The 23,836-nt window shown below is 48.1% G+C and overlaps 1 protein-coding gene across 3 annotated transcripts in view; it reads left to right on the forward strand.

Annotated features, from left to right (window-relative positions):
* Window positions 1-14,590: 14,590 nt before the first annotated feature.
* akr1a1a (aldo-keto reductase family 1, member A1a (aldehyde reductase)) overlaps window positions 14,591-23,836 on the forward strand; it is a 74,702-nt gene continuing 65,456 nt past the window's right edge. Inside the window, exons 1-4 of one of the 3 annotated variants that reach the window (XM_038790788.1) lie at window positions 14,591-15,111; window positions 20,059-20,235; window positions 21,444-21,572; window positions 21,792-21,911. In XM_038790788.1, coding sequence (XP_038646716.1) covers window positions 21,489-21,572; window positions 21,792-21,911 — 204 coding nt within the window. In that variant the 5' untranslated portion in view covers window positions 14,591-15,111; window positions 20,059-20,235; window positions 21,444-21,488. The remainder of the gene's footprint in view (window positions 15,112-20,058; window positions 20,236-21,443; window positions 21,573-21,791; window positions 21,912-23,836) is intronic. The other 2 variants (XM_038790789.1, XM_038790790.1) reach the window with 2 other exon arrangements.

Consider the following 23,836-nt stretch of genomic DNA (forward strand, 5'->3'; position numbering starts at 1 on the left):
GTCTCTGTTCCAAAGTATTGCTCTCTAGATTTTCAAAGTGAAGAGCCTCTTGCGAGGTATCGGCAATTAACTTCAGGAAGTATGTAGCTGATCAGCATGACTTCGCCAAACTCTTTCATCATCCGTCTGCATGGTATATGATATTGGACCTGTCTTTTGGGACCAGCAGGTACCAATTTCTTGTTGGGGGTGTAGCTCCTAGCTAACACGCTGTCTCCCTGGTTGAATACTCGCTTTTTAGAGTTTTGCTCCCTTTGAGCAATTTGTGCTTACTGTTGTCATTTGACAACTTCTGAAGTATCAGGTGGCGTTAACAAATCAAACTGTTCGTAGTTTCTACTTGAACAACTGCATTGCCAGTGTACTCTACATTGTAGCATGTACAGTGTTCCTGTAAGACATTAGGAATTTGTTCACTCTTCTTGCCAATGTCCCCTGGTCTGTCAATGCTTTGATAGAATGCTTTAACGATGTTCGGCTAAACCATTCATTGCATGATTATATGGAGCTGACTTGATAAGACGTATACTGTTTTCCTTCAAGTAGTCCTCAAACTCCATTGAAGTAAACTGAGTGCCATCATAACGAACAATCTATTCCAGTGTTCAAAATCTTGCAAATATTTCATCTAGTTTCTGTTGACTTAATGATCGCGACTTCTGGCCATTTCGAGTGTGCATCCACAATCACTAAGGACATGTGACCCTCCAGTGGACCAGCGTAATTGATGTGTATTCTGTACTACGTTGTGTTGGCCATTCCCACAAATGCAATGGTTGGAATGGTGGAGTGTTCCTTAGTTTTGCACATGATTGCCATTGCCCAACTTTCCCTTCAATTTGAGCAACTAATCCTAGCCAACAAAAATAACTGCATGCCAGTTCCTTCATCCTCACCACACCAGGATGTCCCTCCCTCATGCAGTTGGTCAAAGACTCTACTATGCACGCACAGAGGAATAATCGCATGGATTCCCCATAATAGAACTCCATTCTACAATGTTAACTCAAGTATTTGTATGATGTAGGGTTGGAGGTCTGCATTTTTCCTCTGAACGTCTGGCAACATTGCTTTTTGAACCAAGTCCATCACCTTCCCCATCACTGGATCGCTTCTTCTATGTCTTTGAACTTGAAAAGAAGTCACACGTACATTACCCACGAGCGAGAAAGGCAGTGGCGTAGTGGTATTGTCGCTGGACGGGTAATCCAGAGATCCAGGGTAATGCTCTGGGAACCGTGTTTGAATCCACCAGGGCAGATGGTGAAATTTGAATTCAATAAAGATCTGGAATTGAAAGTCTAAAGATGACGATGAGCCCATGCCAATTGTCGCAAAAAACCATCTAGTTCATTATTAGGGAAGGAAATCTGTCATCCTTATCTGGTCTGGCCCACATGTGACTTCAGACCCACAACAATATCATTGACGCTTAAATGCCATCAGGGATGTACAATAAATGCTGGCCCAGCCAGCGACGCCCACATCCCATGAACACATTTTTTAAAAGTACAAGATGTTGACAAATTGTTCTTCAGGATCTTGATTTGTAATGGCAATCGTGACACAGCATCAGTATTTGCATGCCTCTCCGACTTGCAACATTGAATATTGTAAGTGTGAGTCGACAACATCAAATACCACCTTTGTAATCTACTAGCTGCCAAAGAAGGTACACCTACATATAGCCCATAGATTGTAGTCAAGGGTCAATGATCCGTCAGAGTGAAATGACGCCCATAAAGGTAATGGTGGAACCTTCTTAAGCCGAAAACGATGCTCAAAGCCTCTTTTTCTAGCTGAGCGGTTTGTTTTTGCGCTAGTATGAGTTGATGAAGCAAATGCTATGGGTTGTTCCTCTCCTGAAGGCATTATTGTTGAGACAACTGCACCAACCCCATAGGATGAAGCATTGCAAGCAAGATGCAATTTCAGCTTGTAATTATACTGAACCAATAGCTCCGACTTCTCTAAGGCTTCTTTTATATCATGTTTTCATTTTCATATTCTTCTGACCAGTGCCTGTTTGGCACATAGCGAAGTGTGCAAAGGTTTCAATCATTTTCCTAAATTCGGGACTTCTGGCAGCGGCCATGACCAGCTAGGTTGCACACATGGCAGCTCCCGCCGGGACAGGGATTTTGGGCCGTTTAACGGAGCGGCGGCGGCACTTGTAGGGCGGGTACCGGCGTGGGAACAGACGCTGGAGAGGTTCCCCCTGGTGCTGTATGGAGGGAACCAGGAGCGGGGCCGTAAAACGTGCAATCACATGGAGGAAGACAGAGCGGGCCCGGGAGGACAAAATGGCAGCCGGCGTGGATCGGGAAGCATGGGCCCAGTGGGCCAGAGAGCAGCAGGACTTCTTGAGGAGCTGTTTTGTGGAGCTAAAATCGGAGATGCTGGCCGCTATGAAGGCCTCCATGGAAAAGATGGTGGAGGTTCAGAAGGCACAGGAGAAGGTGATCAAGGAGGTGGAGAGGAAGGTGTCTGAGAAAGAGGACAAGATCCTGGGCCTGGCAGTCAGGGTGGAGGCACATGAGGCCTTACACAAGAGATGGCAGGAAAGACTGGACAACCTTGAATACAGGTCTTGGAGTCACAATCTGCAGATCCTGGGCCTCCCTGAAGGTGTGGAGGGGGCGGACGTCAGCACATATGTGACCTCGATGCTGAAGACGCTGATGGGCGCGGGGGCCTTCCCGCGGCCCTTGGAACTGGATGGGGCGCATAGGGTCCTCGCCAGGAAGCCGAGGGTGAACAAACCACCGAGGGCGATGGTGATAACGTTCCACCGCTTTACAGACAGGGAACGGGTCCTGTGGTGGGCAAAGAAAGAGCGGAGCAGCAAGTGGGTGAATGGCGAGATTTGCATTTACCAGGACTTGGGAGCTGAGCTGGCGAGGAGGCGTGCAGGTTTCAACCGGGCTAAGACGTTACTCCACAGCAAAGTGGTGAAGTTTGGGCTCCTGCACCCAGCGAGACTTTGGGTAACGTACCAGGACAGACACCATTACTTTGATATGCCAGATGAGGCGTGGACATTCATTAGACATGAAAAGCTGGACTGCAGATGGGTGAAACACATTGCCGGGGATGTGTAATCGAGGGTTGGCCTGGTGTAAGACTATTTGTAGAATTTAAGTTTGTTTGTTTCTCCGTCATTGTTTTTTGTTTCAGTGGGCGGGGTGACACTCGGGCTGTGTTGTCCAGCGCTCGGGAAGGACCCAGATGGCACTTGCCCTCTTACCCTGCAGGGGAGTGGGGGGCCCGGAAGAGGAGACAATAGTAAGTTTGAAGATAGAGGCGGGAGCGGCCGGGTTCAGCATGGGTTAGCTGACTTACGGAAGCGCAATGGGGGGGGGGGGGGGGGGGGGGGGGGACATCAGTGCTGAACGGGTGCTTGGCAAGGAGGCGGGGGAGGGGGGGTTGCTGGGGGGGGGGGAGGGTGCTGCTTTGCTGACTGAAGGGGAGCCAGTTGTTAGGGATAGATGGATGGAGAGTTGGGCTGGGGGGCCTCCGGCGGGGGGTCTGTCTTGGACCCGGCGTTGGACCGGTCTAAGTCCAGGTTGGGAAAGAGGCCGGCGGCGGCCAGGGCCCTGTGGGTGTTTATGGATCAGATGGGGGAGTGGACCCATAGGGCGAAGGAGTTCTCCTTTTTCTCCCACGTCCATAAAGTCTACTCCCGGATTGACTTCTTTGTGCTGAGCAGGGCGTTAATCCCGAGGGTGGAGGGGGCTGAGTATTCGGCCATTGCGGTCTCGGACCATGCCCCGCAAGGGGTGGACCTGCGACTGGGGGCGGAGCGGGGGCAGCGCCCTCTCTGGAGACTGGATGTGGGGCTGCTGGTGGATGAAGAGGTGTGTGTGTGGATAAGGAGGAGCATTCAGAACTATGTTACAACGAATGACACAGGAGAGGTAACAGCAGCAGCGGTTTGGGAGGCTATGAAGGTGGTCATCAGAGGGGAGTTAATCTCTATTAGGTCCCACAGAGCGAAGAGGTAGAGGCCGGGGAGGGAGAGGTTGGTTGGAGAGATACCTAGGGTGGACAGGAGGTACGCGGAGGCCCCCGAGGGGGGGCTGCTAAAGGAGCGCCAGAAATTACAGGCGGAGTTCGATTTGCTGACCACGGGGAATTTGCTGACCACGGGGAAGGCGGAGGCACAGTTGAGGAAAGTGAAAGGGGCAGTCTACAAGTATGGGGAGAAGGCATGTAGGATGCTGGCGCACCAACTGCGCAGGAGGGAGGCGGCCAGGGAGATCGGGGGAGTGCGGGATAAGGAAGGTAACACGGTGTTGAGCCCAGAGAGGATCAATTAAGTTTTCAAGGAGTTCTACGGGAAGCTATATGAGTCAGAACCCCCGAGGAGAGGGGAAGGGATGAAGCAATTTATGGATCGGCTGAGATTCCCAAGGATGGATGAGGAGCGGGTGGAGGGACTGGGGGCCCGATTGAGTTGGAGGAGGTAGTTAAGGGACTGGCAAGTATGCAGTCGGGCAAGGCACCAGGTCTGGACAGCTTCCCTGTAGAATTTTATAAGAAGTTCTCAGAGCTACTGAGCCCACACCTGCTCAGAACCTTCAACAAGGCGAAGGAGAGAGGAACCCTCCCCCCGCCCTGGATGATGTCGCAGGCACTGATCTCGCTCATTTTGAAGATGGAGAAGGATCTGCTTCATTGTGGGTCTTGCAAGGCGATATCACTCCTGAATGTAGATGCCAAATTGCTGGCAAAAATTCTGGCCACCAGAATAGAGGACTGTGTCCCGGGAGTGATTGAGGAGGACCAGACAGGTTTTGTTAAGGGCAGACAACTGAACATGAATGTGAGGAGGCTCCTGAATATTATTATGATGCCCTCGGGGGGGGGGGGGGGGGGGGGCGTATAGAAGTAGTGGCTGTAGCTAAAGTGGGAGGGGGGTTAGGGGGAGGCACCGGGTTGCTGCTGGTAGGGCTGAAGGGGTGCTGCTGGTGATGGGGGGATTTGGGAAGGGGGTCTGCCACCGTGGGAAAGGGCCTGGAGGGTACTGCGGACACGTGGTGAGCCAAGGGAGAGATATGGATGACTGGCGCAGAGGGAGGGGGAAGACCCCCCCCCCCCCCCAGATTCGGCTGGTCACATGAAATGTGAGGGGGCTGAATGATCCAGTGAAGCGGGCCTGGGTGTTGGCGCACTTGAAGGGGCTGGGGGCAGACGTGGCTATGCTCCAGGAGACGCACCTTAAGGTGCCAGATCAGGTGAGGCTGAGAAAAGTGTGGGTTGGACAAGTGTTCCATTCGGGACTAGATGCGAGGAACCGGGGGGGGTGGCGATTTTGGTTGGAAAGAGCTTGTCGTTTGTGGCGTCGAGTGTGGTGGCGGATAGCAGGGGCAGATATGTAATGGTGAGTGGTAGGCTTCAAGGGGAGCGGGTGTTACTGGTTAATGTGTACGCCCCAACTGGGACGATGCAGGCTTCATGCAGCGTATGCTGAGCCGGATTCCAGACCTGCTTGATATTAGGAGGAGATTTTAATATAGTGCTGGACCCGGCCCTGGATCGTTCGAGGTCCAGGACGAGCAGGAGGCCGGCGGCGGCCACAGTGCTGAGGGGGCTCATGGACCAGATGGGAGGGGTAGACCCTTGGAGGTTTCTGAGGCTGGGAGGTAGGGAGTTTTCGTTGTTCTCCCATGTCCACAAGGCTTATTCCCGGATCGATTTCTTTGTCCTTAGCAGGGCGCTAATCCCGAGGGTGGTAGGGGCGGAGTACTCGGCAATAGTCATTTCAGACCACGCTCCGCATTCGGTGGACCTGGAGCTGGGGGAGGGGGAGGATCAACGCCCGCTGTGGGGTTAGATGTGGGGCTTCTGTCGGAGGAGGAAGTATGTGGGCGGGTCCATAGGTGCATAGAGGGGTATTTGGAAGCTAATGACAATGGGGAGGTGCGAGTATGGGTGGTCTGGGAGGCGTTGAAGGCGGGTGGTTAGAGGGAAGCTGATATCTATTAGGGCACACAGGGAGAGGGGGGAGAAGGTTGAGAGGGAGAGGTTGGTGGAAGAAATGGTAAGGGTAGACAGGAGGTATACGGATGCCCCGGAAGAGGGGCTTTTGAGGAAGCGCCGTAGTCTCCAAGCGGAGTTTGATATATTGACCACCCGGAAGGCGGAGGCGCAGTGGAGGAGGGTGCCGGGGGCGGTATATGAGTACGGGGAGAAGGCAAGTCGGATGCTGGCCCACCAGCTCCAGAAGCGGGAGGCAGCGAGGGAGATAGGGGGAGTTAGAGATGTAGGAGGGAATCTGGTGCGGAGTGCAAGGGACATCAATGGGGTGTTCAGGTCCTTTTATGAGGAGCTGTACCGGTCGGTACCCCTGGGGAGGAGGGTGGGATGGACCGCTTTTTGGATAAATTGGAGTTCCCAAGAGTGGGGGAGGAGCGGGTGGAGGGTTTGGAGGCCCCAATTGAGTTGGAGGAGTTGAGCGGGGCGTTGGGGAGAATGCAGACAGGGAAGGCACCGGGGCCTGACGGGTTCACGGTGGAGTTCTATAAGAAGTTCTCAGACCTGCTCGGCCCGTTGTTAGTGAGGACCCTGAATGAGGCGAGGGAGGGGGGGGCTTTGCCCCCGACGATGTCCAGAGCACTAATTTCTCTGATTTTGAAGCGGGATAAGGACCCCCTCCAGTGCAGGTCTTACAGGCCGATCTCGCTCCTCAACGTGGACGCGAAGCTGTTGGCCAAGATACTGTCCAGGAGGGTGGAGGATGTGGTTCCACAGGTCATCCACGAGGACCAAACGGGGTTTGTGAAGGGGAGGCAGCTGAATGTCAACGTACAGCGGCTTCTTAATGTTATAATGATGTCGGCGACGGATGGGGAGGCAGAAATAGTGGCATCGATGGATGCGGAGAAAGCTTTTGATAGGTTGGAGTGGAGTTACCTGTGGGAGGTGTTGAGGAGATTTGGGTTTGGTGAGGGGTTCATTAGTTGGGTGAGGCTACTGTGCAGTGCTCCGGTGGCGAGCGTGGTGACAAATTGGAGGAGGTCGGAGGACTTTCGGCTTTCACAGGGGATGAGGCAGGGGTGCCCCTTGTCTCCCCTGCTCTTCGCGTTAGCGATTGAACCCCTGGCCATGGGACTGAGGGAATCGAGGAACTGGAGAGGGGTTGTGAGGGGGGGGGGGAGGAGCACCGGCTGTCACTGTACGCGGACGATTTACTGCTGTACATAGCGGATCTGGCGGGGGGGATGCCAGAGGTGATGAGGATCCTGGGGGAGTTTAGTGACTTCTCTGGCTATAAGCTCAACGTGGGGAAGAGTGAATTGTTTGTGGTGCATATGGGGGACCAGGAGAAAGAGATAGGGGAGCTTCCGTTGAAGAGGGCAGAGAGGAGCTTCAGATATTTGGGAGTCCAGATAGCCAGGAGCTGGGAGGCCCTGCATAGGTTAAACTTTACGAGGCTGGTGGAGCAGATGGAGGAGGAGTTTAGGAGGTGGGATGTGTTGCCACTCTCCCTAGCGGGCAGCGTCCAATCGGTTAAGATGACGGTGCTCCTGAGGTTTTTGTTTCTTTTCCAGTGTTTACCCATCATGATTCCGAAGGCTTTCTTTAGGAGGGTGAATAGGAGCATCTTGGGGTTCGATAGGGCGCAGAAGACCCCGAGAGTGAGGAGGGTATTCTTGGAGCGAGGCAGGGAAGTGGGTGGGCTGGCATTGCCCAACCTGTGTGGGTATTACTGGGCCGCGAATGTGGCAATGATTCGTAGGTGGGTGATGGAGGGGGAGGGAGCCGCATGGAAGAGGATGGAGGCAGCGTCCTGTGTGGGCACGAGTTTGGAGGCACTGGTGACGGCCCTGCTGCCACTCCCCCCGGCAAGGTACTCTACGAGTCCAGTAGTGGTAGCTACCCTCAAAATCTGGGGTCAGTGGAGACGTCATAGGGGGGAGGTGAAGGCCTCAGTTTGGTCCCCTATACAGGGGAACCACCGGTTTGTACCAGGGAGGATAGATGGAGGGTTTTTGAGCTGGCATAGGGCAGGTATCAGGCGGATGGGTGACCTCTTCCTCGACGGGAAGTTTGCAACCCTAGAGGAGTTGGAGGGGAAGTGGGGTCTTCCCCCAGGGAATACCTTCAGGTATATTCAGATTAGGGCGTTTGTTAGGCGGCAGGTGGCGGAGTTTCCGCTATTGCCGCCAAGGGGGGTTCAGGATAGGGTGCTCTCGGGGAGGTGGGTCGGTGAGGGCAGGATCTCTGCAATTTATCAGGTGATGCAGGAGGGGGAAGAGGCCTCGGTGGAGGAGCTGAAAGCGAAGTGGGAGGAGGAGCTGGGGGAGGCGACTGACGAGGGGATGTTGGTGGACGCCCTGGGGAGGGCGAATTCTTCCTCTTCTTGCGCACGGCTTAGTTTAATTCAGCTAAAGGTGCTGCACAGGGCACATATGACTTGGACCAGGCTGAGCCGGTTCTTTGGGGGTGAGAACAGGTGTGGGAGGTGTTCGGGAGGTCCAGTAAATCACACCCACATATTTTGGGCTTGTCCGGCGCTGGATGGTTTCTGGAAGGAGGTGGCGGGGACCTTGTCCAGGGTGGTTGGTTCCAGGGTGGAACCGGGCTGGGGGCTCGCTATTTTTGGGGTGGCATCGGAGCCGGGAGTGCAGGAGGCGAGAGAGGCCGGTATCCTGGCCTGTGCTTCCCTAATAGCCCGGCGCAGGATCCTTCTACAGTGGAGGGGAGCGAGGCCCCCGAGCACGGAATCCTGGATTAGTGACATGGCTGGGTTCATTAAAATGGAAAGGGTCAGGTTTGCCCTGAGGGGGTCGGTGCAAGGGTTCTTTTGGCGGTGGCAGCCATTTCTTGATTTCCTGACGGAGTGTTAGAAGGTGGTCAACTTCAGCAGCAACCCGGGGCGGGGGGGGGGGAACTTTGGCTCGGCTATGGGGGGGTGTTCTTACGGTTCTATGTTTATTATTCTTTCTTGTTGTTAATTTATTGCTTTGTATTGGGGGGGGAGGGGTTTCTGTTTTTTTTTCTTTCTGTTGTCTTTGTTGGGATAAAATTTGTTGTTGGAAAATTTGAATAAAAATTATTTTTTAAAAAAAATAGTGGCTGCAATGGATGCGGAGAAGGCCTTTGACAGGGTGGCGTGAGAGTACCTGTGGGAGGTGTTAGGTAGGTTTGGATTCGGGGAGGGATTCATAGGGTGGGTCAAGCTACTGTATCAGGCTCCCATAGCGAGCGTGTCCACAAGCCGACTGAGGTCGGAGTATTTCAGGTTGCACCGAGGGACGAGGCAGGGGTGCCCCCTGTCCCCGTTGCTATTTGCCCTGGCAATTGAGTTGTTGGCCAATTAGGACTTCAAGGAACTGGAGGGGCTGGTCCGGGGGGGAGGAACACCGGGTTTCCCTATACGCGGACAACCTGCTGTTGTATATTTCGGAACCGCTAGAGGGGATGGGGGAGGTCATGCAGATACTGAGGGACTTTGGGAGCTCCTCGGGGTACAAGCTGAACGTGGGGAAAAGTGAGCTGTTTGTAATCCACGATAGGGGCCAGGAGGAGAGATTGGGGGAGATCCCGCCCAAGATAGCGGAGAGGAGCTTTCGATATTTGTTATAGAATTTACCGTGTAGAAGGAGGCAGTCCATTCCACATCTAATCACTCTCTGAGTAAAGAACCTACCTCGGACATCCGTCCTATATCTCCCACCCTGAATCTTATAGTTATGCTCCTTTGTAACAGCTACATCCACCCGAGGAAATAGTCTCTAAACGTCCACTCTAAATATCCCCCCTCATCATCTTATAAACCTCTATTAAGTCGCCTCTCATCCTCCTCCGCTCCAAAGAGAAAAGCCCTGGCTCCCTCAACCTTTCCTCATAAGACCTATCCTGCAAACCAGGGAGCATCCTGGTAAATCTCCTTTGCATCCTTTCCAATGATTCCACATCCTTCTGATAATGAGGTGACCAGAACTGCACACAATATTCCAAATGTGGTATCACCAGAGTCATGTACAGTTGCAGCATGATCCTGCGGCTCTTAAACTCAAGCCCCCTGTTAATAAATGCTAACACACTATAAGCCTTCTTCACGGCTCTATCCACTTGAGTGGCAACCTTCAGAGATCTGTGGACATGAACCCCAAGATCTCTCTGTTCCTCCACATTCCTCAGAACCCTGCCATTGACCCCGTAATCCGCATTCAAATTTTTTCTACCAAAATGAATCACCTCGCGCTTATCAGGGTTAAACTACATCTGCCATTTTTCGGCCCAGCTCTGCATCCTATCAATGTCTCTTTGCAACGACAACAGCCCTCCACCACATCCACTACTCCACCAACCTTGGTGTCATCAGCAAATTTACTGACCCACCCTTCAGCCCCCTCCTCCAAGTCATTGATAAAATCACAAATAGCAGAGGACCCAGCACTGATCCCTGTGGCACACCGCTGGTAACTGGTCTCCAGTCTGAAAATTTTCCATCCACCACCACCCTCTGTCTTCTATGTGATAGCCAGTTACTTATCCAATTGGCTAAATTTCCCTCTATCCCACACCTCCTTACTTTCTTCATGAGCCGACCATGGGGAACCTTATCAAACGCCTTACTAAATTCCAGGTATACAACATCAACTGCTCTACCTTCATCGACACACTGAGTTACCTCCTCAAAGAATTCAATCAAATTTGTTTTTTTTTCAATAATTTTTATTGAGATTTTCAAAAACATATCAAAAAACAAAAAATAACAACAAGAAAACAGTATTAACAATAACAAAAAAGAAAAACACACTAACCCCCAAAACCAAACCCCCCCCCCCCAGTAACTACAAAAAGAAGAAATAGATAAACACCCGGCATATTCAATAAACACATGTACACATTGCTCCCTTCCCCCGAAACAACCCCCCCCCCCCCCCAACGGGTTGCTGCTGCTGGCCCATTTTTCTACCGTTCTGCCAGGAAGTCCAGGAAAGGTTGCTACCGCCTAAAGAACCCCTGTACTGATCCCCTCAGGGAAAATTTCACCTTTTCCAATTTGATGAACCACGCCATGTCATTGATCCAGGCCTCCACGCTTGAGGGCCTCGCATCCTTCCATTGAAGCAAGATCCACCGCCGGGCTACTAGGGACGCAAAGGCCAGAACACCGGCCTCATTCAGCTCCTGCATTCCCGGCTCCACTGCAACCCCAAGAATTGCGAGGCCCCAGCCTGGCATGACCCTGGATCCTACCACCCTCGACACCGTCCTTGCTACCCCCTTCCAAAACTCCCCCAGCGCTGGGCATGCCCAGAACATATGGGCGTGGTTCGCTGGGCTCCCCGAGCACCTAGCACACCTGTCTTCTCGCCCGAAAAACCTACTCATCCTCGTCCCAGTCATGTGGGCCCTGTGCAGCACCTTGAACTGTATGAGGCTAAGCTTCGCACAGGAAGAGGAGGAATTCACTCTTTCCAGGGCATCCGCCCACGTCCCCTCCTCAATCTCCTCACCCAGCTCCTCCTCCCATTTACCCTTCAGCTCCTCCACTGAGGCCTCATCCACCTCCTGCATGACGTGGTACACGTCCAAAATCCTCCCCCCTCCAACCCACACCCCCGAGAGCACCCTGTTCCGTACCCCACGTGGGGGCAGCAGAGGGAACCCCTCCACCTGCCGCCTGGCAAACGCCCTAACCTGCATGTACCTAAACATGTTTTCCGGGGGGAGCCCAAACTTCCCCTCTAACTCACCCAGGCTCGCAAACCTCCCATCCACAAACAGGTCCCTTAACCTCCTAATACCTACCCTGTGCCAGCCAAGAAACCCGCCATCGATGCTCCCTGGTACAAATCGGTGGTTCCCCCATATCGGGGACTCCATCGAGCCCCCCACCTCCCCCCTATGCCGTCTCCATTGCCCCCAAATTTTGAGGGTAGCCGCCGCCACCGGCCTCGTGGTATACCTCATTGGAGGGAGCGGCAATGGTGCCGTTACCAGCGCCTCCAAGCTCGTGTCCACGCAGGACGCCATCTCCATCCTCTTCCATGCTGTCCCTGCCCCGTTCAATCAAATTTGTGAGGCAAGATTAACCTTAACGAATCTGTGTTGACTATCCCAGATTAAGCTGCATCTTTCCAAAATGGTCATAAATCCTATCCTTCAGGACCTTTTCCATTAACTTACTGACCACCAAAGTAAGATTAGCCGGCCTATAATTACCAGGGTCATTCCTATTCCCTTTCTTGAACAGAGGAACAACATTCGCCACTCTCCAGTCCTCTGGCACTATCCCCGTGGACAGTGAGGACCCAAAGATCAAAGCCAAAGGCTCTGCAATCTCATCCCTTGCCTCCCAAAGAATCCTTGGATATATCTCATCTGGCCCAAGGGACTTGTCGACCCTCAGTTTTTCAAAATTGCTAATACATCCTTCCTCAGAACATCTACCTCCTCCAGCCTACCAGCCTGTATCACACTCTCATCCTCAAAAACATGGCCCCTTTCCTTGGTGAACACTGAAGAAAAGTATTCATTCTACGCCTCTCCTTTCTCTTCTGACTCCATGCACAAGTTCCCACTACCGTCCTTGACCGGCCCTAACCTCACCCTGGTCATTCTTTTATTTCTCACATAAGAGTAAAAAGCCTTGGGGTTTTCCTTGATCTGACCCGCCAAGGACTTCTCATGCCCCCTCCTAGCTCTCCTAAGCCCTTTTTGGGGTTTTTTTAATTTTTATTATTATTATATGTTGAAGTAGAAGTTGAGGCATCTCCACAATTGATTATTTCCCTTTGTTTAGGCCTACCGAAAGCACTCGAAGCATGAGAACAACCTGATAGATATATTATTTTAATGTTGCACGGGCAGCACGGTGGCACAGTGGGTTAGCACTGCAGCCTCATGGCGCCAAGGTCCCAGGTTCAATCCCAGCTCTGGGTCACTGTTGGTGTGGAGTTTGCACATTCTCCTCGTGTTTGCAAGGGTTCCGCCCCTGCAAACAAAAAATGTGCAGGCTAGGTGGATTGGCCACACTAAATTGCCCCTTAATTTGAAAAAAATGAATTGGGTACACTGAATTTACTTTAAAAAATTGTTTTTAATGTTTTAATGTTGCACTGTGTCTATTGTAACTGCAGCCTCCCTCCCTACCAAGCAGCCACTCCGGCTAATCTGTACCTTTTCAAATAGCTCGCCATTTTACCCGCAACACGTGTGGGTGGCACCACAGCACAGTGGTTAGCATAGTTGCTTCACAGCTCCAGGGTCCCAGGTTCGATTCCTGGCTTGGGTCACTGTCTGTGCGGAGGCTGCACGTTATCCCCGTGTCTGCGTGGGTTTCCTCCAGGTGCTCCGGTTTCCTCCCACAATCCAAAGATGTGCAGGTTAGGTGGATTGACCATACCAAATTGCCCTTAGTGTCCAAAAAGGTTAGGTGGGGTTACTGGGTTATGGGGATAATGTGGCTCAAGAAGGATAATGTAGGCTCTTTCCAGGGGTCGGTGCAGACCCGATGGGCTGAATAGCCTCGTTCTGCACTGTAAATTCTATGATGATTCTATGTAAATGTTTATTGACCGAAAATAAAGATGACACCTGATTTCAGCCTTTTAAAAAATAAATCACTGGCAGATTCCCTTTTCCAGTCTCAGTGTGTTCCATTATACTTTACAGCTAAGGAAGTGTTTTCACTATTGTCATATAGGAAACAATGAGCAGCTTTCCTCAGAAAACAGGAGTAATTCTGTGATCCGGAGCTCATCAGCAGCAATGTTCAAGCAGGCAGAGGCCCACTTTCCAGTATTTCCATTCCCTAGATCGTCTAATCAATCTGACTGAACCTAGACCAGTGGGGCTGGTTTAGCATATTTGGCTAAACAGCTGGCTTTTAAAGCAGACCAAGGCAGGCCAGCAGCAGTTCAATTCCCACACCAGCCTCCCCAAATAGGCGCCGGAATGTGGCAACTAGGGGCTTTTCACAGTAACTTCATTGAAGCCTACTCATGACAATAAGCGATTTTCATTTTCGTTCAGTATCCATACCAAAATCTTACACGCATGCTCGCCTCGACACAGTGCAGTAAGACATGTAAAAAACGTTGAATTGGCAGACACCTTCCGAGTATATTTAATTGGCTGAATTTGGGACTGTCAGTAAGTATCTTGTATGACTTGTTCCGACCATAAGTGCCAGTTACTTGAGTTCAGGATAGGCAGTTGGAGTGGGCAGCCAACAAATATAGGTAAAGATACAGAACCAGGAGGCATAGATTTAAGGTAAGGGGCAGGAGATTTAGAGGGGATTTGAGGAAAATCTTTTTCACTCAGAGAGTGGTGGGAATCTGGAACTCGCTGTCTGAAAGGATGATAGAGGCAGGAACCCTCACAACATTTAAGATGCATTCAGATAAGCACTTGAAACGCCATAGCACACAAAACTATGGACAAAGTGCTGGAAAATGGGTTTAGAGGAGAGAGGTGTTTGGTGGCCGGCACAGACACGATGGGCCGAATGGCCTCTTTCTGTGCCGTATGACTCTGTGACATGTCTGGCTTTTATACACAACAAAGGTGACCTGGTTGCTCCACCATTTGCATCTGTAGCCTCCAGATCTGAGATATCTGCAATACACCTAAAGAAACCATTGAAACATTTATGGTGATTGTAGGGACAGTGGGCAGTCTGACCCTTTGACTCATTGACATTAATTTCTCTCACAGCACAGAGGACTCAAGGTTATAGTAAGCAAGATTGAAAGGGAAATTTTTATTTAGCTGACCCGCAGTCGCTGCTACAATCAAATGTCGATGTTAAAATCTAGTATTTCTTGAAAATTGTCAGAACTTGCCGTTTGGCAAAATGCCATTTCCAGCAGAGAAGCTGGGCAGGCAGTGTCCTCCATCACCATCGTGACTCCTGTAAACCAGCTGGCCGGGTTATGCAAGTGTTACGAAGGGCAGTTAGGTTTAAACTCCAACCAGTTTACTAATTCTGCTACTTTCACAAATAACAGGTTTAATTAACGGCCATCAATTATTTACTAAAGTATAAAGAATTTGAGGAGAAGCAGATAATAAGCACAAAGCACTGACGGTTGTGTACTCCGGACGGTTATCCACCACCCATCTCAACGTTTTCTCCAACAATAAGTAAGTACCTGTACTCGAATATTAAGTTACCAAAATGCAGAACAGATATAGGAAATCACAGCATTATAAATATTGACATTGATGTCGGTTGTCAGAAATGTATAAAGAACTGAATGTTAAAGAAGTGTTTTCCAACTAGACTTTTAATATGCTTTCATGGGATGTGGGCATTGCAGGCTAGACAAACATTTATTGCCCATCCCTAATTTCCCGTGAGATTATTGGGAAACTATGAGGAGTAGACTCAAGATTTAACAAAAATTAAATGCATTAAAAAATTAGTGACCCACAGTGTATTCAATCTTCTTTATATGAGCGGCACAGTGGCATGTCATTAGCACTGCTGCCTCACAGCCCCAGGGACCCGGGTTTAATTCCGGCCTCGGGTGACTCTGTGTGGAGTTTGCACTTTCTCTCCGTGTCAGTGTGGGTTTCCTACCACAGTCCAAAGGTGGTTGGACCTCAGAGGTGCAGGTAAGGTGGATTGTCACAAGTAGGCTTACATTAACACTGCAATGAAGTTACCATGAAAAGCCCCTAGTCGCCACATTCCGCCGCCTGTTCGGGCCCACTGAGGGAGAATTCAGAATGTTCAATTCACCTAACAGCATGCCTTTTGGGACTTATGGGAGGGAACCGGAGCACCCGGAAGAAAGCCACGCAGACACGGAGAGAACGTGCAGGCTCCGCACAGACAGTGACCCAAGCCGGGAATCACACCTGGGACCCTAGAGCCATGAAGCAGCATTGCTAACCACCATGCTACCATTACAGGGATAGGGTGGAGGTACGGGCTTAAATAGGGTGCTCTTTCCAAGGGCCTGTGTATACCCGATGGGCCGAATGGCCAACTTCTGCCTTGTAAATTCTATGATTCAATGATGTCTCTCTGGATAACCATGTTATAAATAGTGCAACATATTGCTATAGTCTTGTCTCAAATTATAATGTGGTATTTCACTCCGCAATAGGTCCTTGTTGACCTTTGCTTGTGTTATAGGTGCCTTACAAATGAAAGTTGTTGTAAGATGCATAATGACTGATTTACTGGGCATTATGATTATATTATTGGATGACTAATCCAGAGGTTTGGACTATTGTTCCCTTTAAGGTGTGCAAGCTGTGCACAGGTTGGCCTCTTAAAATTACCATGGGTGCATCAAAAAAAAATGTAAGCCTTCTGCTTTAAATCGTCCATACACTGCAAAGGAACATAGCCTATACGTTGGTCTGGACTAATGATCCTGAGACATGAGTTCAAATCACACTATGGCACCGGGGGAATTAAATTTAATGAATTAGATAAATCTGGAATAAAACTTTAGTATCAGTAATGGTAAACATTTAAATACCAGATTGTCGTAATAAAATATTTCAATACAGTCATTTAAAGAAGGAAATCCGGCATCCTTATAACCCTGAGCAAATTTGACTCCAAATCCTCAGCAATGTGGTTGCCCCTGAGTTGTTCTCTGAAATGGCTTGGCAAGCCAGCAGTTATTAAGGTGGTTCACCAGACAATTAGGGATGGGTAATAAATGCTGCCCTTGCCAGTGATGCCAGTGATAAATTCAGGCATCAAACTCAATTTTAACAGACCAAGGTGCACAGGCGTTTGACTGGCTGGTTTTATTTGTTGTCTACTCGTATGTGCTGATTACAGACCCATGTTACAGCATTTTTGCTGATGCTGTAATCCACGTGCCCCTACAAATAAGCATTGCAGTCTATCACAATTGTTCCAATATAGCCATGCAAAAATGGTTAAGAATTCATCCTTCAGGGCAGCACGGTGGTGCAGTGGGTTAGCCCTGTTGCCTCACGGCGTCGAGGTCCCAGGTTCGATCCCGGCTCTGGGTCACTGTCCGCGTGGAGTTTGCACATTCTCCCCGTGTTTGCGTGGGTTTTGCCCCCACAACCCAAAGATGTGCAGGGTCGGTGGATTGACCACGCTAAATTGCCCCTTAATTGGAAAAATGAATTGGGTACTCTAAATTTATAAAAAAAAAGAATTCATCCTTCAATGGATTGTGCTTTCATGAGGGATCTTTTTCCTCATCATTAGTTACCTAAACATTGCTAGAATTGAATACTTTCCAGCTGAGGTAAGCTATGTGAACAGTTTAAGGCATTGATGACCCTTGGGAAGGCAGAAATAGATCAGAAATGTGGCACCTGTCTAACTGCTTCTTGATAAAAAAAAATGATTAGGATGCTTTCTATCCAATACAGTAGTTTGGTGCCTCTCTTATACAGACGGGTGCCCTTTAGTTTATTCCTCTTGGGGCCCCACCAACTGGTTGAAGATAATAGCAAAAATTAAAAACCAGAGTAACATTGACAATCATTTGCATTGTGGTCACAGTTACTGAAGCAATTCTAAAATCAGCAGTCATCATTTCACAATTCTCAATGCTTACCTTCTTAGAAAGCCTCAACCTTCTCAGGCACTGCGTCTGCTACTGGAATGTTATCCCTGCACATCCTCTCCCTGGGACAATGTGTTCTGAGGCTTTGCTCCCTGCGTACGCATTTCTAATATTCATTCCATTTCTTGTATGGCAATTCAAATGATGACAGCTGCAAAAGCTGAGACAGGCACAGATCACAGGTTCACGCAGGGTTTCATGAATACTTTGTCCTTTGAGCAATAGCTTACAATAAGTTGTTTGTATACCAGTTACACGCAAGGAGGTTAGTTCATAGGTTTCTTTAATTGCGTCCTACTGTACCAGTTAGTGGCCTTAATTGGAATTTTGCCAACAGCTTCACGAAAACATTTCCAGCAGCTGAAACACAGGAAACTTTAAACCTTGGTGACTTGTTGACAGCAAACACCTGTTTGAATGCATGTGCCATTGCATTTTCCAAGTACCTTTAGGTCATCCGAAATATTTACAAAACAGAATTTCCTCTTGCCCAATACCATTCCTCTCCCCAAATCAAAGTGTACGAAAGTCACAAACACAATAAAATCAGAACAAAGCAGGAAAATAAATTACATACAAATTGAAGAAAAAAATGATATGATGTTTCTGATTCTTTGATTTATTTCAGGTTGCTAAGTTTAACCTTTCTCATTCCCTATTCATAATTCATTTGTTGACTGTACCTCCCATCTTCCCAATCTCCTGTCAAAATGGGGAAATACGCAAACTTTTCTGTTTAACTGTAACATAAGCCCTAAAGTCATCAATCTGAGAAACGAGATAAATGGCCACCAAGATTAATCACGGTTTGGGAAATTTTCAGCAGTCGTTTTATGAGTTTCCAACCTGGCTGGCTCACATCTTTGCTCAGCACCCATCAACTCGACCATGACAAATGGCAGAACAAAGTCCTGCAGAGTTTGTCATTTTATGTCCTTTGTCAGCTAATTCCTGCGAGAAACAAGAATGCCCGTATATATGAGAGCATTGCCAGTTCCAGGGCATTAGCATGTAATCCAAGCTGACACTCCGAGGCCATGAACAAAGTGTGTAGTTAAGAGATTTGTTCATTCAGGAGTCACATAAACTGAAGCACTCACTGCTTCTTCCAGCAATTCAAACGGATGTGCAAGGACCTGTGACACAATTTAAAGAAAAGCAAGCCACTGTTGGTCTTGTTTCTCTTCAGTCCACCGTTAGTGGCCATAATCTGGAATTCCCTCTCTAAACGTCACCACCCCCCCCCCCCCCCCCCCACACATCCCCACTTGTTATATCCTCTTTTGTCTGTCTGTCCTAACATCTCTTTATGTGACTCAGTGCCGAATTTAGTTTGATAATGTTCATGACAGTTGCCTTGGGATGTTGCACTATGTTAAAAATGCTGTGCAAGTGGAAATTGTTGTTAGTGCATTTCAAGGGAATCAGTTCTATGTAAAAGGTTTTGAGATTTTTGGTACGATCATTTATATAAATAAAAACCTGCCTTTTCATCTCATAATCCTATAGCATTTTTGTTAATTCATGACTTTTGAGATTTTAAAAAAAATTTAGAGTACCCAATTAATTTTTTCCAATTAAGGGACAATTTAGAGTGGCTAATCCACTTACACTGCACATCTTTGGATTGTGGGGGTGAAACCCACGCAGACACGGGGAGAATGTGCAAACTCCACACAGTGACCCAGGGCTGGGATTCAAACCCGGGTCCTCAGCGCCTTAGGCAACAGTGCTAACCACTGTGCCACCGTGATGCCTGACTTTTGAGATATCTTGATGTGAATCGATAACTTTAATCACCCACAAAAAATCTTATTGGTTACTCAAAATCACTCTTTAACCAATTGTAAAAATGCATGCATCATAGTTCCATAGTACAGATTGCATTAAACACCACAAAACAGCAAAGATCACCATGGAACTAGACCTTCTGTTCCCAAAAAATGCATTTCAACATTTATATTATGAGTTTCACCAGAATATTGATCAGTAAATATCGGTAGCAACAAATAGGGATGTGTACTTATAGTACGAGAGGAGGTGAAAAGACAAATAAGTATTGTTTTTAACTATTGAGTTGGCAAGCATAACAGCCATTTTGCGCAGATCAACACAAATGATTCATTAATGTCCTTTACAGAAAGAAACCCACTGGTCTTTCTGACTGCAATCTGCCCTATATCTGACTCCAGTTCTACGTTGTTCATTCATAGAATTATAGAATTTACAGTGCAGAAGGAGGCCATTCGGCCCATCGAGTCTGCACCAGCTCTTGGAAAGAGCACCCTACCCAAGGTCAACACCTCCACCCTATCCCCATTCCACAAATGTTGATTGATTCTTAATTGCCTGATAAACTATTCTGTTCAAGGACAATATCAACCACCAGCTCTTGCACTAATTAGGGATGACAATAAATGGCAGCCACATCCCGCAAATGAATGAATAAAAAGTTATATGTGTTTATGTTTTCATATCCTCACTTTTTTCCTCGCTTTTGTTTTCTCTTGCTGTTTAGTGCCTTCTTTCCTCCCTTTCTCCCATCCTTATGCCCTGTCTCTCATCACACATGTCGAGAATCGATCCTCAGGTTGAAAAGCAGAAAGATGGCCGTTTCCACATCTCTGCCAATTGTGTTGTAAAACCGACTAACACAAAAGGGGAGATCAGTTTGAGGTATACAAGATGATAAAAGGTATGGGATAAAGTAGACGTGGAGCGGATGCTTCCTCTTGTGGGGTATTCTAGAACGACAGGGCAGCACGGTAGTATGGTGGTTAGCATAAATGTTTCACAGCTCCAGGGTCCCAGGTTCGATTCCCGGCTGGGTCACTGTCTGTGCGGAGTCTGTACGTCCTCCCCGGGTGCTCCGGTTTCCTCCCACAGTCCAAAGATGTGCGGGTTAGGTGGATTGGCCATGCTAAATTGCCCGTAGTGTCCTAAAAAGTAAGGTTAAGGGGGGTTAAGTGGATATGTGGGTTTGAGTAGGGTGATCATTGCTCGGCACAACATCGAGGGCCGAAGGGCCTGTTCTGTGCTGTACTGTTCTATAATCTTAGGATAAGAGGTAGCAAATTTAAAACAGACTGAGGAGAAACTATATCTCTCAAAGGGTTGTGGACCTGTGGAATTTGCTACCCCAGAATGCGTTGGTTGCTGGGACAGTGAGTACATTTAAGGAGGAGTTAGACAGATTTTTAATTGGTAATCGGTTGAAGGGTTATGGAGAATGGGCAGTATTGAATGGTTGGGCCAAATGGCTAATTCTGCTCTTATATCTTATAAACTTATGAAGAATGGTCTGGGATAACTAGCCCCCTTTTTCTTCTACCTCTCTTATTCTGTGAGACGCTTCATCTCCAGTTAGTACTTGTCCTTAATTCACTGTTTTGCATTCAATAACTCACTGTGGAGATTTGCAATTGTGAATTTACTTTTTGTCAAATCTATAGCAGAGCACATTAAATTACTGCTATTAATTTATTGGATAAATTCAGCCACTCTAGCTCTTCTAGCTGGGAACTGCAGTCAATCAGAACTGCAAAGCTGTAACCCTCTCTGATCTGCACTACCTTCAAGCACAGCTTGTCTGCTGAGAGTGTGGGAACTTGTCCTTTGTAATTGAAAACATTTGAAAGAAGACGATTAACATGGTGTGACAAGTGTTGCGTTGTGAGGTGATGCTGTTTGAACCCATGAAAGCAAAAATAGTTTTTTTAGATCTTTCTACTGAGGAAGAATGGTGCAGGCAGGGTTGGGGTAGGTGAAGGTGGGTATTGCTGTTGACAAAATCCATTCAGATATGTCTCAAAGCCAGATAGAGTATGGCTTTGCTCATTATATGTTTACCAAGAGTTTCACATCAATCTGTATTTACAGGAGTGTTTTTGTGGCTTTACACAGGTTGTATTTCTATAATAATTCACAACTCTGCACGAGGTATTAAAAATGAGTTGTGAATATGTTACACTTGCCACAGGGCTCAAAATGCCATTAGTTGGATTGGGAACATGGAAGAGTTCAGTTGGCCAGGTAGGAACCTTAAATTTGTTGCACACTTATCGATCAACTATTTGTTATATTTCACTGCATTTAACTATATTTTCCATATTAGTGGTTTATTTCCTTTTATACTTGTTAAGTTAAAAGATCCTAAATATTTTGAAGAAAAATATGTTAAATACATCTATCTGAAAGTATAGATAATGTACTTTGCTCACGTTTGAAGCTGTGTTACTTTGATTTCTGCAGGTGAAATCAGCAGTCAGTTGTGCCCTTGAAATAGGATACCGGCATATAGACTGTGCTTTTGGCTACAGCAATGAACATGAAATTGGAGAAGCTCTCTGTGAAAAATTACACGCCAGTAAAGTAAGGAAGCAGGAGCGTTTGTAGTATCTTTAAAGAAATATTAATAGTAATGCAAACCCCACCACCTCATAAACCAGGAGGCAAACTTGTAAAAATTAAGAGATTTGGTACAAAAATCATGATTTTTCTTTTCAGATATAATCAATATAGCTTGACAAGTTATAAAACCTCTTTGTGGCTTATCTAATCTCTAACAGGTTTTATGAAGCTACACTTAATCCCGAAGTTTATCTATTGTTATAAAAGCAGATCCAGAGGATGATATTCAAGATTCTTGATCTCCATATACCTTCTCTCCGTTTAACTCTCTTTGTGCTTCTAATCCAAATTCAAGCGGTTTGACATTCCCAAAAGGAAAGAAATAGAGTTTCATGCTTTGATTGGTTTAGAGGTTTTGGTCACCCAAGAGTAAACTTTGCATTGTTTCCCTAGGGTAACATTGCTCAAATTCTCTCCCTTATCCTGTCAGCTGGTCTGTACACTCAGACTTTTCTGGACCCATGATTCTATTGCTGGATGAAATAGTCCATTTTACAATGTAAACACAGGATGCCCCCAGGGTACAGGTGTCACTCTCTTAGAAAAAGAACTGTAAAAATGCCAAATATAAAAGCACTTTTCATTATCAATCCCCTACCTGATAAAACTGGGACTTGGGTGTATATGCTGGTCCGAGGAAACAGAAGAGCTCCTATGTGACTGCTTAGAGACAGTGGACTGGTCCATATTTAAGAACTCAGCGACCAACTTAAATGAGTATGCCACCACCGTCACAGATTTCATCAGCAAATGCGTGGACAACTGCGTGACAAAGGAAGCAGTACGTACGTTCCCCATGGCTCAATGGCTCAAACACGAGATTGACTCCCTGCTGAAGGATATGTCTGAGGCATTCAAGTCAGGCGACCCTGACCTATACAAGAAATCCAGGTACAACCTCCGCAAAGCCACCTGAGGTGCCAAGAGAGAATACCATACCAAGCTAGAGTCACAGATCAGCGTTACACTCTTGCAGCAAGGCCGAAACAACATAACAGGCTATAAAGTGAGCAGTATCCCCCAACAGCAGTGCACTCCTCCCCGATGAACTCAATGCATTCTATGCTCGGTTCGAGCAGGAAACCAACGATCCTCTGTCGAGTGCCCCAGAAGCCCATAATTCACCCATACCCACCATCATAGCTTCCGAAGTCAGATCGGCGTTCCTGAAAATGAACCCTCGGAAGGTGACGGGTCCGGACGGCCAGGTCGTGCACTAAGAGCCTGCGCAGACCAGCTGGCAGATGTGTTCGCGGACACCTTTAACCTGCCCCTACTCCGCTCCGAGGTCCCCACCTGCTTCAAGAAGATCACCATCATACCGGTGCCAAAGAAGAACCAGGCAACATGCCTCAATGACTACCGTCCGGTAGCCCTGACTTCAGTCGTAATGAAGTGCTTTGAGAGGTTGGTCATGAAGGGCATCACCTCCATTCTCCCAGAACGCCTTGATCCACTGTAATTCACATATCGCCCCAATCCGTGCACAGCAGACGCCATCTCCCTGGCCCTACACTCATCCCGAGAATATCTCGACAACAAGGACTCCTACATCAGACTCTTATTTATTGACGACAGCTCCGCCTTCAACAACATAATCCCAGCCAAGCTCATATCAAAGCTCCAAAACCTGGGACTTGGCTCCTCATTCTGCAACTGAATCCTCAACTTTCTAACCCACAGACCACAATCAGTAAGAATAAACAACAAAACCTCCTCCACAATAGTCCTCAGTACTGGGGCCCCGCAAGGCTGCGTACTTAGTCCCCTACAATACTCCCTGTACACACACGACTGCGTGGCAAAATTTGGTTCCAACTCCATCTACAAGTTTGCTGACGATACGACCACAGTGGGCTGGATGTCGAATAACGACGAGTCAGCAT

The sequence above is a fragment of the Scyliorhinus canicula genome, chromosome 3 (assembly GCF_902713615.1).
Source record: "Scyliorhinus canicula chromosome 3, sScyCan1.1, whole genome shotgun sequence".
NCBI classification, from domain to species: domain Eukaryota; kingdom Metazoa; phylum Chordata; class Chondrichthyes; order Carcharhiniformes; family Scyliorhinidae; genus Scyliorhinus; species Scyliorhinus canicula.